General features: G+C 38.2%; 1 protein-coding gene across 4 annotated transcripts; it reads left to right on the top strand.

The window, feature by feature from the left end:
- The first annotated feature begins 281 nt into the window (after positions 1-281).
- On the top strand, positions 282-9,910 carry LOC105703434 (mitotic spindle assembly checkpoint protein MAD1). Of its 4 annotated transcripts, XM_012431834.1 has the most exons (7): positions 290-471; positions 1,988-2,254; positions 2,993-3,663; positions 4,501-4,968; positions 6,245-6,549; positions 7,345-7,476; positions 7,540-9,910. In XM_012431834.1, the coding sequence occupies exons 2-7, from the start codon at positions 1,988-1,990 to the stop codon at positions 7,695-7,697; spliced, it is 2,001 nt and encodes a 666-aa protein (XP_012287257.1). In that variant the 5' UTR covers positions 290-471; the 3' UTR covers positions 7,698-9,910. The 4 variants fall into 4 exon arrangements, with proteins under 4 accessions (XP_012287256.1, XP_012287257.1, XP_012287254.1 ...); XM_012431833.1 differs by having other exon boundaries at positions 282-356; positions 7,345-9,910; XM_012431831.1 differs by having other exon boundaries at positions 7,345-9,910.
- The last annotated feature ends 4,109 nt before the right edge of the window (positions 9,911-14,019 follow it).

Genomic DNA, 14,019 nt, shown 5'->3' with positions numbered 1-14,019 from the left:
TCAGGTACCGTCCGATACATGCGAAGGGTAAATTACCCCTTGGGTNGGGACGCTCCACAGTAATACTAAAATAATTTTCATTCATTGTTTTTGTTTATAAATATTTATTTTCTTTAGGAAATCCATTCTGCCCCTCGAGCGATTCGAATTCCGCGCTGCTCCCGCCACTGGTACGCTGCGCGGCCGGAGAGGGCAGAGCGGACAGTAGGAAACCATCGATGGAGTCCAGTGTACATGGCAGTGTCACCCCTCTGGCTCTATCTAATATTCTTTGGTGGGAACTTGGCAACACTGGATGGAGCTAGGTAGAGCGGTGGTGTAGTTCAATCGTATAATATATAAATTGCGATATAACAGTACGCTACAATTTTAGTCACGTTATACCTATATTTTTAATACCAAGCAAGTGGATTACAAGGTTCACTACTTGTGTTTGCGAGATTAAGAGGCTCAGGCTTCACATGGTTTAAGGTTAGACAGAATTTATGGTTAAGTTAGCGTAATTGTTTACGTTTTTTATATACACCAGGATACTAATTCAAAAGTTTTAAGTTATAATCAATATCGACGAGGCTGACATATTCGATGTTACGTTTTCAGAAACATTATTTTAAGTGACATTGATAAATTCAGGTATACTATGGCTTTGTTTTCACATATTAGTAATGTTAGAATTTGTTAATGCAAAAACGAATTTTATTCTAATTATTTGCGTGCATTTCGAATTATTTTGTCCGTATCTTGTTTTTATGAACGTTACTTAAAAGTAGTTCTTTTGACGGCAGTACTTCCACAAAGAGTTTGAATTTCATTACACATTTTGATTTATTGATGTTTTAGGAGGCCAGAACTTGTCAGAAATTTATTACGTTGAGTATTCGTCTTAACACTTAGCCAACCGAATGGGGAGGTCTTCCCACTTTAACCCCTTGCCTTACGATTTAAATTCCAATAGCACGTGTCGTAGACAACAAAAATTTCGGTCGTACATCGGACCATTTCACGGTTTGGCTGAACGTTCAAAGTCTCACGCGTCTTTCATACATTTTGTTTACATTTGGCCTGGTTGACGTGCCACGTCTCTCACACGTTTTGTTCACGTTTGGCTCGATTGATATACCACGTCTCTTACACGGTAGTGCAGGTGAAGAGGTTAAAGTAAGTTGTTGCACGACCGATTGGGCAGATCTTCCCATTTTAAATTATGTCGCTGCACAACCGATCGGGGAGATCTCTTCATTTTAAATTATATCGTTGCACGACCGATTGGGGAGATCTACCATTTTGATCTTAGCAATCCGTTTGACGTGCGGTGGACAGCGTAATTTGGCTTGCCGGAGCGTAGTGGAAGACGTACAGTTCGCTATGGTGTGCGGTTGGCTAAGTGTTAAGTAGCAGTCATTTATTATTTAAGTGTCTGTATTTTATCTACATATCTTGACATTATTTAAAGATATTTTAGTTTATTAAATTTTAAAGGACTTCAGAATCAATGAGCATTACGATAGGTTTACGAATTGTTTTCATTTGTTTTAATCTTCAGCGCTCCGTTGGCTCTGCTATAGAGACATTCGTCATAACGTTATGAAATTTCTGGAGCACTAAGGGTTAACGCTAACGATAGAAAATTGCCCTGGTGTACGATAAAAAATACTGGATATTTCGCACATCAATTTCTTATGCTAAAGGCATAAGAAGATCTTTATGCTTTCTTACGCTCCTGGACACCTGTTACGCATAGAATACTGTTATAAAAGTGAAAATTTCATTTAAAATATATTCCTCCTCCCTTAGACCTTGTGGATGTTGTATTCCATCTACAGTTGCGATCAGACATGCATCTTTTCTTTGGTAGAATTTGGAATTCTGATATAAACAAACTAATTAATAGAGATGATTTAGTCCCACTGATTCTGGACATTTCATAAGACTCACTCCGATATACATCTGAATATTGAAAATCTGAAATTTATTTCTTTATTTTTAGATGAGTGATTCAGATCCAACTGGAGTTATTAAGATGATCACAGAACTATGTGCTGGTTCTGAAACATATAGAAGAAACAGTCGGAAGTCATTTCGACTATCATCGACTGCTGTTACTCCGCACTCCATTCTTAGTGACGACAATGATGACTGTAATACTCCACCGAAACGTATTAAATTCGATGACTCTTCCGACTCTCTGGTCAATAAAACAGAATGTGATTCTATGCCGAGTAGTCCATGGGAATGGAGACGCTTAAAAGGAGAGGTAATTAATAAATTATATCGGTAACTTGAAATCTGTGTAAAAGCATTTTTTTTTGTACTATTAAGATGATATGAAAGGCTGAGAAATTTAATCGATGTCGATAAATTAAAATTCATCTATAAACATTAAGACTAACGTCGCCATCTGTGACGTTCACCTGCAACTAAATGTTTGCTCTAACGAAAGTGGCATCTCAAGAGTCAATCGTTCATGAAACTTTTCTTCGAACTGGATGTACTGAATCTTTTCAAACATTACAACGTGAATATAGAGGCTATAAGCAAGGTCCCGAAACTCATGAAACTAAATTGTTTATAAACAACCTTTAAAATACCTATAAACAATTATTCAAAACATTGAAATGTTATGGGTGTCGGGACCTTTCTTATAGCCTCCATGTTCACATTGTCAAGTTTGAAATGATTTAATATATCCAGTTCAGAGAAAAGTTTCTTAAACGAAACCTCTTCAAGACCACTTTCACATAACCTTAATTAATTAAGGAATGTAAACAGATACAATTTATTTTTATTGTGTATTAAACATCATTCGTTTGTAGAAAATTGGTTTTTGGTATCGCAGTAAGTTGAAGTGATTTGTTTTGATGTGTCGTAACATAGTTTAAAAATAAAAATGACGGGGGCATGTTTTGTACCAATAAGTGGAACTTTTGGTAATTCATCCGTCAGGTAAGAAAAATAAATCTGGAAAAAGAATTAATAATGCATTTGAACACAGGTTGTTTCCTTGCGTACCAGACTGTCACATCAGGAAGTAACAGTTCAGAAACTACACCAAGTTCGCAGACAGATGGAAGAAGTATTCGATACGGAGAAAAAGATATTCGAGATGCGAACCGAACAAGACAAGCAAACAATTAAGCAATTAGAAGTCCGTTTAGACATGTCTAGGCAAACAGTGCAAGAAGCGAGAGAAGCACAGTTGGCTGCTGAGAAAGAGCTTAATGAGATCAAGGCGAAATTAGAATTAAAGATTTCTTCACTTATGAATGAGAATGCAAAATTAATGGAGGACTGTAGAACTACCATCGCACAGAATGCTGTCCCTGCTCCGAAGAATCCAGCGAACGAGATGTCCGACACATTGCCAAAACTGGAAGCTGCGGAGGCTAGGATCGAGGAGCTGGAACAAAAATTAAGAGAATCTATGACAGTCCAACGAGACTTCGAAATGCAGTCTGTCGAATTGCAGAATATGAAAATCAGGATCGAGAAGCTCGAATCGGAAAGAGCACTCTGGGAAGAGGGTAAACAATTGGTAGCTAGAGCTGCTAAGGCAAGTGATTACGAAAAAGAACTAATAGCTGCCAAGGAAACAATAGCTAACTTACGAGAGTCTGTAAAGGGGAAACTTTTACTCGAAGAGCAAGTGTCTACGATGAAGTTAAGGTATCGGTTTACAATTGTATAATTTGCATGATTACTTAACCTTATACAGGGTAATTTATTTAACCTGAGACACCGAAATATCTCGAAAAAATACGCATCGTATGATATCAGAGGGGCACACAAAGAGGAGAGCTACCAGTTTGGCGCTTTTGTGGGTGAAAGTGAGGTTAGGTTTATTTTTTAGGTTCATTAGGTTCATTTTTTTTAATGGAAACCCCCATTTTTTATTGCAAATTCATATTCTACGTACAAGCATAAGAAACTTTTGTTCGAAACGTGCATTTTTCAAAGGTTATAAGAGTTTAAGGTTTAAGGCAAAAAAAATTTGTATGCGCTTCTATGCTAAAACGATGGTAATACGAGGTCACGGAGTGAAAATTTAATGTTGTTTAATTACTAAGTATAAGTAATTAATTAAGTTTAATTAATTTGGATTTGTCCAGAACCAAAATGGCGTCCAGCTGTCATATTTCGATCAATATACAATTATCAAAGGCTCCGATATGAGAATCGAAAGGGTCAGGACAATCTTACGACAATTTAGAACACTCTGGTTATCGATAAATTCGCATTTGAACGGGAGAAAGGCAATAAAAGTGTTGTATGCGCTTCTATGCTAAAACGATGGTAATACGAGGTCTCGGAGTGAAAATTTAATTGATCTGGAAATCACAGATGGCGCAGGGGGTCCCTCTGCAATCATACTCTGATACGAATAATTTTCGTTCTGAAGAATCATTCCCTATGATGCGTATTTCGGTGTCTCAAGTTAAATCAATCACCTGGTAAATTACTTTAACATAGAATATTTGTATACGAATTAATTTAAATATTCAGCCGCTTTAGACTGGCGCACACTGAGATGATGGAACATCAAGTAACCAAATTGGAAGTGAAATGTTCGGAGCTTCAGCTTCGCCTTAATGAGTACGAATCGATTGGTATAGGTGGCGGGCCAACTGCCTTGAAAAAAGAAGTAAATCGGTTGCAACATGCCGAGGCGATTTTAACTTTAGAAGAAGGCCAATTAAGATCCAAAGTGGATGCTATCCAGAGGGAATGCCAGACGTTTAAAAAGAATTATGAAGAAGCCAAGAAAGTGGCAACGGAAATGACTATGTCGCGGGAAAAGTTGAATAAATTAGTTAGCAGGCTGCAAAAGAAGATGATGCTCATTACTAGGGAACGAGACAGTTACAGACAACAACTAGATATGTATGAAAAGGAAATGACGACAGTTGCAGAAAGTAGCAATGCTGTGACGGAGCGAATTCCTGCATTGGAACGTGTTATTGATGGCTATCGGTAAATATATATATATAATCTCAGATATATACAGGCTGACTCTTTCATATCACCTTAAGGTGAAGTGAAACCCCCTTCAAATCAGTCGATTCGAATACAACACTTTTTTTTAAGGGTATTGGACCACTGTCCAAAATTTTGACACCGCTCCTGATCATCTAAGAATTGTCCTGACACATTCAAAATTTGGATTTTTATAACAAAATTTTTTAACTCAACCCACGCCAGACCCAAAATGGCGTCGAGCTCTCATATTTCCATCAATATACAATTATTGAAGGCTCTGATATGAAAACAAAAGGGTCGGGACAATTTTACGACAATTTAGAACACTTTGGTAATCGATAAACTCGCATTTGAACGCGATAAAGGTACAAAAAAGTGTTGTATGCGTTTTTATGCTAAAACGATGAGAATGCGAGGTCTCGGAGGGAAAATTTAATTGACCTGGAAATCACAGATGGCGCAGGGGGTCCTTCTGCAGTCAATTAGGGCCCCAGAAAGCATGAATTCAGAGGATTTCTGGAGTTTTACTTCGATTTCTTGATATTTATTGTACGAAAACGACAGGTGGAGTATGCCATTTGGTACAATACCCAATATAATTCGATACAGCTGTCGATATAAAAACGAACGTCGGCAATGTAGGCATTTAGAAAAATCTTCTTCATCGACGTCGATCAAGTTCCTCGACGTGTTTCACTTCACCTTAAGTGTTTAAAATATTTCTTTTCATTAATGTGTGTGAGTTTTAACAATAGAACTACCAAGCGGGTCAAAATGACTTGTTTCGGTTTAGTGTTAAGGTGATGTGAAAGTGGCATCGAAGAGGTTTTGTTTATAAAACTTTTCTCCCAACTCGATGAACCGAATAGTTTGAAACTTTACCACGTGAATAGGGAGAGTATAAGGAAGATCCTGAAACTCATGAAATTTCAATTCTTTTCTAATTTGTTTATAGGTATTTTAAAAATAGTTTATAAAAAATGAAATTTCGCGAGTTTCAGGACCTACCTTAGGGTCTCCATATTCACGTTTTAAAGTATGAAACGATTTGAGACACCCAGTTCGTAGAAAAGTTTTATGAACAATTGAGCTTTCGGATGCCGCTTTCACATCCCCTTAAGGTGATGTGAAAATGGCGTCGAAGAGGTTTTGTTTATAAAACTTTCCTCCCAACTCGATTTACCGAATAGTCTGAAACTTTACAACGTATGTAGGGAGTAAGTAAGAAGGTCCTGAAAATCATGAAATTTCAATTCTTTTTCTTTTTCAGAGAATTAGTAACAAAGTTGGAAGCTGACTTAGAAGCTGCCGATGATGGCACTCAACGAGGCGAATGCGACAGACTACGAGAAGAGATTAATCGGTTACGAGGTGAACTTGAGCACAGGGCACTGAAAGGTGATTTCAACTGCAATGCGAGGGTGCTTCATTTTAAGATGAATCCAGCAGTAGTTGCCGAACAACAAGCCGAGGAGAAACGACGGGCTCTTCTTCAGGAGGTCGAGGAACTCCGTGCAAAAGTTGCTGCGGGAGAAAATGGAGCCGGACCTAGTATATTGTCTCTTCATTCGCAAGGTTGTTCTTAATATCCAATTATTTATTGCATTACCCAGACAGCACGAATACATAGTGTTTTGCAATGTTGACATTTTATAACATTTTGACATAACTAAAGAATGAATTTGGAGGAAATGGAGCCGGACCTAGTATATTGTCTCTTCATTCGCAAGGTTGTTCTTAATATCCAATTATTTATTGCATTACCCAGACAGCACGAATACATAGCACAGTGTTTTGCAATGTTAACATTTTATAACATTGTGACATAACTAGAGAATGAATTGTTACATTAGTACGATGCTTGCACTAAAATCTACCGATAAGTACAACTCTCATTTTCCCAGTGAACACTGTTATATAACTGTTGGGTAAATGTTACGTTTTCGAAGTTAACATGTTATGTAGCATAAAAGTAACATGGAAGTTAGTTATTATTTCCCACTAAGTAAAGGTAAGCTAATATGTTATGTAACATGTTATATTATAATTTCAGTTACCTTAAAATAATATGAATTTTTCATACTTTTAATATAAAAGATGACGCAATTTTAGCCAAAATTACATTATTTTTTATTTTTTATTATTTTTTGCTACTTGACAACAGTTAGATATTAAATGACAAATCAGACTTTCAATGAAATTATGTAATGATAAACTATTACTAATAGTTTATCATTACATAATCAATAGTTTATCACATAAGTTACGTAACTGTTAGGTTTGGTGTTCAGTGGGTTTCCTCTCTCCGTCAGTTAATTCTATTCATTTGCCATATCAGTGTCAATTCAACATAATGAATTAATGTTTCAGAAATGAAGGAACTTAAGCAGACCCACGAGATTAAAATCAATCGCCTGAAAGAGGCATTCAAGGCTTCGTCACAGGAGTACAGGCAGGCCTGTTACCAACTTTTTGGCTGGAGAGTCGATAGGACCAAAGAAGGTCGCTACAAATTGTCAAGTCAATATGCCGAATCCCCGGATGACTTCCTGTTCTTCCACATAGATCAGGAAGGTGTCGACCTCATGGAAACCGCATTCTCAGCGACCCTTGGACCCTTCATCGAGAGGCATTTACAACGGCAGCATAGCGTACCCATGTTTCTCAATGCCGTGCAAACCGAGCTATTTACTCAACAGACAGTGACAGAGGTAGCAAGTTGAACATAAACATCGGTGCTACTGGTAGTCAGCCTTTGTCTATTCATGTTCCCTTGGAAAACTGACGTTGTAATGTGAGACTGTCCAGAGAGGGTAATTATTGCGTTTAGAGGGTCCAGCTCCGATGACCTTGACGTATATTTTCAAGGTCACCCTCCTGAGTAACCTCCATAAGGCTTTATCCGCCGCTCGTTGTTCGTTTGGCTGCTTCTCGTTGTTTAATATACATCTAGAGACTCCTGTATCACTGCAACTTGTTGCTAACTGGATTCTAACTACTGACCTAACCTTAACTCACATTAACACTAGGTTTACGGGCGTTTTTTATATACCTGTTTCTACGAGCACCCGTCAAATTGATGGGTAAACTTTGTCTATTCATGTTTCTTTGGAAAACTGACGTTGTAATGTGAGACTGTCCAGAGAGGGTAATTATTGCGTTTAGAGGGTCCAGCTCCGATGACCTTGACGTATATTTTCAAGGTCACCCTCCTGAGTAACCTCCATAAGGCTTTATCCGCCGCTCGTTGTTCGTTTGGCTGCTTCTCGTTGTTTAATATACATCTAGAGACTCCTGTATCACTGCAACTTGTTGCTAACTGGATTCTAACTACTGACCTAACCTTAACTCACATTAACACTAGGTTTACGGGCGTTTTTTATATACCTGTTTCTACGAGCACCCGTCAAATTGATGGGTAAACTTTGTCTATTCATGTTTCTTTGGAAAACTGACGTTGTAATGTGAGACTGTCCAGAGAGGGTAATTATTGCGTTTAGAGGGTCCAGCTCCGATGACCTTGACGTATATTTTCAAGGTCACCCTCCTGAGTAACCTCCATAAGGCTTTATCCGCCGCTCGTTGTTCGTTTGGCTGCTTCTCGTTGTTTAATATACATCTAAAGACTCCTGTATCACTGCAACTTGTTGCTAATTGGATTCTAACTATCGACCTAACCTTAACCTACATTAAGGGGGTATTATCGTCTAGAAGCTTGTTTTTGCAGTAATTTTTTTGGAATTAATTTTGCGTAAACTATCGAACCTACAGTGCCGGGGTTTTTGATGCATATTAAGAGATGTTTCAACTGGCAAGACAAATTTTTATGACATTCTTTATTGAAATCTCTGACGTGTAGATACTACGTTTTGAGTCTTTAATTGTACACCCAGCGTCGAAAACCTATGTCTGATTCATCGAGATTACTTTATTAATAACTTTTTAACAAACAACGAGCGACGCATAAAGTCTTAGGGCTGTAAAATTGACGCTTCGTTTTTAAATAAAATTGTTTTTTCTTTGTGTCAACGTCATAGAGTATTTTAAAGTGAAGGCGTCGATTTATATTTGGTAACAACAATTCTATTTTATATATTAGTTTCTGTTTCGTTTTAACTGATTAATTAAAGATGGAATAGAAGCAAATTCGAAATTATTAGTATGAGTAAAGATTATTTGAAACAGTCATTTATTAAGTCTCCACCGTCGGAATTTAATCAACATTGGATTGGACGAAAGTATGGTATTAAGTAAATAAACATGCTGTTAAATGTATTTGCTGTGAAACGCTACCGAGTTTCCTCACCAGGTGGCGGAGACGTACCCACGGTCGGATTTATCCAATTCGATATTAAACAAATACCAATTGTGGAGATTTAGTAATTGTTATCAAAATATAGAGGAAAATTTAAATTTTAAAATGGGGTATAACACAAACAGGGAGAAGATCAACTTCTTTTGGAGTAAAATCGTCAAATTTTCTGGACGGCCTGTAGGCATAACATAATGAAAAAGAAAGATTATTTTAAACAGTCATTTATTAAGTCTCCACTGTCGGAATTTAATCAATATCGGATTGGACGAAAGTATGGCGTTAAGTAAATAAACATGCTGTTAAATGTATTTGCCGCGAAACGCTACCGAGTTTCCTCACCAGGTGGCGGAGACGTACCCACGGTCTGATTTATCCAATTCAGTATTGAATAAGTATTAACGGTGGAGATTTAGTAATTGTTATAAAAAAATAGAGGAAAATTTAAGTTTTAAAATGGGGTATAAGACAAACAGGGAGAAGAGAAACTTCTTTTGGAGTCACAACGCCAAATCTCAAGCAACAGAAACTGTAGCAACTTTCTGGACACCTTAATAATAAGGCTTACATAGTCTCTGTCTTATATAATTTGCATTGAAATATTTAATAAAAATTGTATACATATTGTCTGGATTTATTTTATCTTTTATTATCAAACATTTAGCTTATCAAGTTGTTAGTATTCAGATTCATCGTGCAAGAATCTAGAGTGTAACTACTGCGACGGCGATTCCTAATTGAGACAAGGAAATGAAGACAAAGGGGATAAATCCAGGTCCGCAGCACCGAAATTATTGTTTCTTAAGTATTAGTTACTTAACGTGAAGTTACTCTCAAGGCATAAATAATTTAACTGTTACGTTCAATAAAGTGAGTACAAAATAAAAAGTAAATTCCAGGGTCGTCGGATCACGTTTCGAGTCTCCGAGTTCCTATGCTAGACATGGTTTTCCAGCGATTCATCATAGAAAAGAGCCCCGTATCCAAGAGGTGGCGTTGAGACCCGCAAAAGAAGGATAGCGACCTCTAGGAGAGTATCCCCATTTTTTGGGGAAAGTCCTCCGGAGATTGGTCCCTGTCACCGGACATAAGAAGCCATCGTCCCCACACGTATGACGAAGCGAGGCGAGATCAAGCCATACCAAAGTTATTGGTACACCAGTCATCATAAATGGCACGTGAAGATGATGACCACATCACTCTCCGGAGTACTCCCTTCTCACCCTTATAAATGTAATTCCGAGCTCCACACAATCACGCAGATACGATGAGGTCACCAGATCGTAGTCGTATACGATTACCTACGAGTAATCCGCATGAACCCAATTCGAAGAGTCCTCAAGAGTTGGTCTTACTACTCGTATGCGAAATTTTTCATGCAAATCTATTTGTATGCTTTGGGTATAGATGTGGTGATGGTGGTGTGTGCCCTGTTTGTTGTGTTTCGTCCCGGGTCTTCNGGTCCCTCCGCAGTCAATTAGGGCCCCAGAAGGCATGAATCCAGAGGATTTCTGGAGTTTTACTTCGATTTCTTTATAATTATTGTACGAAAACGACAGCTGGAGTATGCCATTTGGTACAATACCCAATACAATTCGACACAGGTGTCAATATAAAATCGAACGTCCGCGACGTAGGCATTTAGAAAAATATTCTTTATCAACGTCGATTAAGTTTCTCGACGTGTTTCACTTTATCTTAAGGTGATGTGAAACCCCTACAAACCAGTCGATTGGAATACAACACTTTTTTTTAAGGGTATTAGACCAAATTGTCCGGAACTTTGACACATGACTCCTGATCATCTAAGAATTGTCCTGACACATTCAAAATTTCGATTAAAAAAAAAAATGGTGTAATTCACCCCAGACCAGAACAAAAATGGCGTCGAGCTCTGATATTTCGATGAATATACAATTATCGAAGGCTCTGATATGAGAATCGAAAGGGTCAGGACAATTTTACGACAATTTAGAACACTCTGGTAATCTATAAACTCGCATTTGAACGGGATAAAGGCAAAAAAAGTGTTGTATGCGCTTCTATGCCAAAACGTTGGGAATACGAGGTCTCGGAGTGAAAATTTAATTGACCTGGAAATCACAGATGGCGCAGGGGGTCCCTCCGCAGTCAATTAGAGCCCCAGAAAGCACGAATCCAGAGGATTTCTGGAGTTTTACTTCGATTTCTTTATAATTATTGTACGAAAACGACAGGCGGAGTATGCCATTTGGTACAATACCCAATATAATTCGACCCAGTTGTCGATATAAAAACGAACGTCGGCAACGTAGGCATTTAGAAAAATCTTCTTTATAGACGTTGATCAAGTTCCTCGACGTGTTTCACTTCACCTTAATGTCGTTACTATTGTTATTGGTCTTCGTTGGATGTGCTCTCGTTGACTCAAATCGAGCTTGAAAGCGAGAAGGGTCGAACACATCCCTTCGCCGCACTCTGCCGCCATATTGACAAATCGATCGTAAGACTTTACGAGGATCTCCGGCTGCTCCGAGAAACTCGGATGACAGGTAAAACGTGCCTCCGGATACTTTATGTCCTTAAAAGCATACACTTCCTATCCCACGGGATGTCATATCGTCTTGAAAGCCCAGATCCTAAAACGCGTAAGGATTGCTTAGTGAGGTAGGTCAAACCCGAAAAGATTACTAAGGCATATAACGTGTTTGTATGTACTGCTATATCCAAAGAAAATGAGTAATTGTGTTTTACTTCTTCTTTGCGGAGTATTGCAAAGACATTAGTCCCTTCCCAGGCATCGCTTAACATGGAATATCCGTAAATTAATCGTATATGAATGTGTATGCGTTTATCGGGAATGACCGTAAATTAATCGTATATAAATATGTATGCGTTTATCGGGAATATCCGTAAATTAATCGTATATAAATATTTATGCGTTTATCTGGAATATCCGTAAATTAATTGTATATAAATGTGTATGCGTTTATCTGGAATATCCTTAAATTAATCGTATATGAATGTGTATGCATTCATCTGAAATATCCGTAAATTAATCGTATATAAATATTTATTCGTTTATCGGGAATATCCGTAAATTAATCGTATACAAATATTTATGCGTTTATCTGGAATATCCGTAAATTAATCGTATATAAATGTTTATGCGTTTACCTGTAATATCCGTAAATTAATCGTATATAAATATTTATTCGTTTATCGGGAATATCCGTAAATTAATCGTATATAAATATTTATGCGTTTATCGGGAATATCCGTGAATTAATCGTATATAAATGTGTATGCGTTTACCTGGAATACCCGTAAATTAATCGTATATAAATGTTCATGCGTTTATCGGGAATATCCGTGAATTAATCGTATATAAATGTGTATGCGTTTATCTGGAATATCCGTAAATTAATCATAAGTACATACACATAACTATTTTTAAAATACTTATAAACAAATTTAAAAAGAATCGAAATTTCATGAGTTTCAGGACCTTCCTTATACTCTCCCCATTCACGTTGTAAAGTTTCAACCTATTCGGTAAACCGAGTTGGGAGAAAAGTTCTAAAAAACAAAACCTCTTCGATGCCACCTTCACATCACCTTAAGGGCCTTAAGGGCGCGTCGGATGCAGGAAAAGTCCTCTCGACGGGGGCGTAAGTGCGTGTTTCTCATCTTAGACATTAGTAAAAAGGAACTGCGAGATAAGCGGAGGACCGTGTATCAAAAATCAAGACATAGTCGTTTAAACATGATCATTAACGACGAAATGCACCTTCCTTATAGTCTCCCCAGTCACGTTGTAAAGTTTCAACCTATTCGGTAAACCGAGTTGGGAAAAGGTTTATAAACGACGATGCCACTTTCGCATCACCTTAAGGGGATGTGAAAGTGGCACCCGAAAGCTCAATTGTTAATAAAACTTTTCTACAAACTGGGTGTCTCAAATAATTTCATTCTTTAAAACGTGAATATGGAGGCCCTAAGGTAGGTTCTAAAGCTCGCGAAATTCCATTTTTATAAACTATTTTTAAAATACCCATAAACAAATTAGAAAAGAATTGAAATTTCATGAGTTTCAGGCCCTTCCTTATAGTCTCCCCATTCACGTTGTAAAGTTTCAACCTATTCGGTAAACCGAGTTGGGAGAAAAGTTCTAAAAAACAAAACCTCTTCGATGCCACCTTCACATCACCTTAAGGGCCTTAAGGGCACGTCGGATGCAGGAAAAGTCCTCTCGACGGGGGCGTAAGTGCGTGTTTCTCAGGTTAGACATTAGCAAAAAGGAACTGCGAGATAAGCGGAGGACCGTGTATCCTGTCGGTGGAGGATCCACGTCGGACTTGCTAAGAATTGCTATATACGGCCCATAAAGGCGGTGGTTTACGTCCCTCCGCGCCGGCAGTACCGTCGGCTGCCACTAGATGCCGCCAGTTGCCTCTCGCGCCCCCTCGTCCACGGTTTATGAAACGCGGTAAAACACCGCAATGAAAAAGATCCCCGCCAGGGGATCGTCGTAAGGACGCGAGCCCGGCGCGACTTCCACCCGGACCCACAACCTCGTGGCTTAACAAGTCATAAGAGTCGTCGACCTGGGATGTATGGAGAGGAAGGACGGCGCGTGCCGAGACTATGGAAGCTCCTTCTGTTTAACTCCCTTCTGGAGCGATTTATGTACAAACTGATGTCCTACGATCTACATACAAACTGGATATCTGATATCCTAGAAGTTGGCGTAA

This window comes from Orussus abietinus, unplaced genomic scaffold (assembly GCF_000612105.2).
Source record: "Orussus abietinus isolate OABI.00-Male unplaced genomic scaffold, Oabi_2.0 scaffold300, whole genome shotgun sequence".
NCBI classification, from domain to species: Eukaryota; Metazoa; Arthropoda; class Insecta; order Hymenoptera; family Orussidae; genus Orussus; species Orussus abietinus.
Note: the sequence above shows the minus strand (reverse complement) of the source record. Positions and strands in the feature narration are given on the sequence as shown.

Bases quoted from the DNA above. Each gene is read 5' to 3' on its own strand.
- LOC105703434 (XM_012431833.1), top strand. From the start codon at position 1,988: ATGAGTGATTCAGATCCAACTGGAGTTATTAAGATGATCACAGAACTA. The intron at 2,255-2,992 runs GTAATTAATAAA...ATTTGAACACAG, and splicing joins GGAGACGCTTAAAAGGAGAG to GTTGTTTCCTTGCGTACCAG. The intron at 4,969-6,244 runs GTAAATATATAT...TTTCTTTTTCAG, and splicing joins CGTGTTATTGATGGCTATCG to AGAATTAGTAACAAAGTTGG.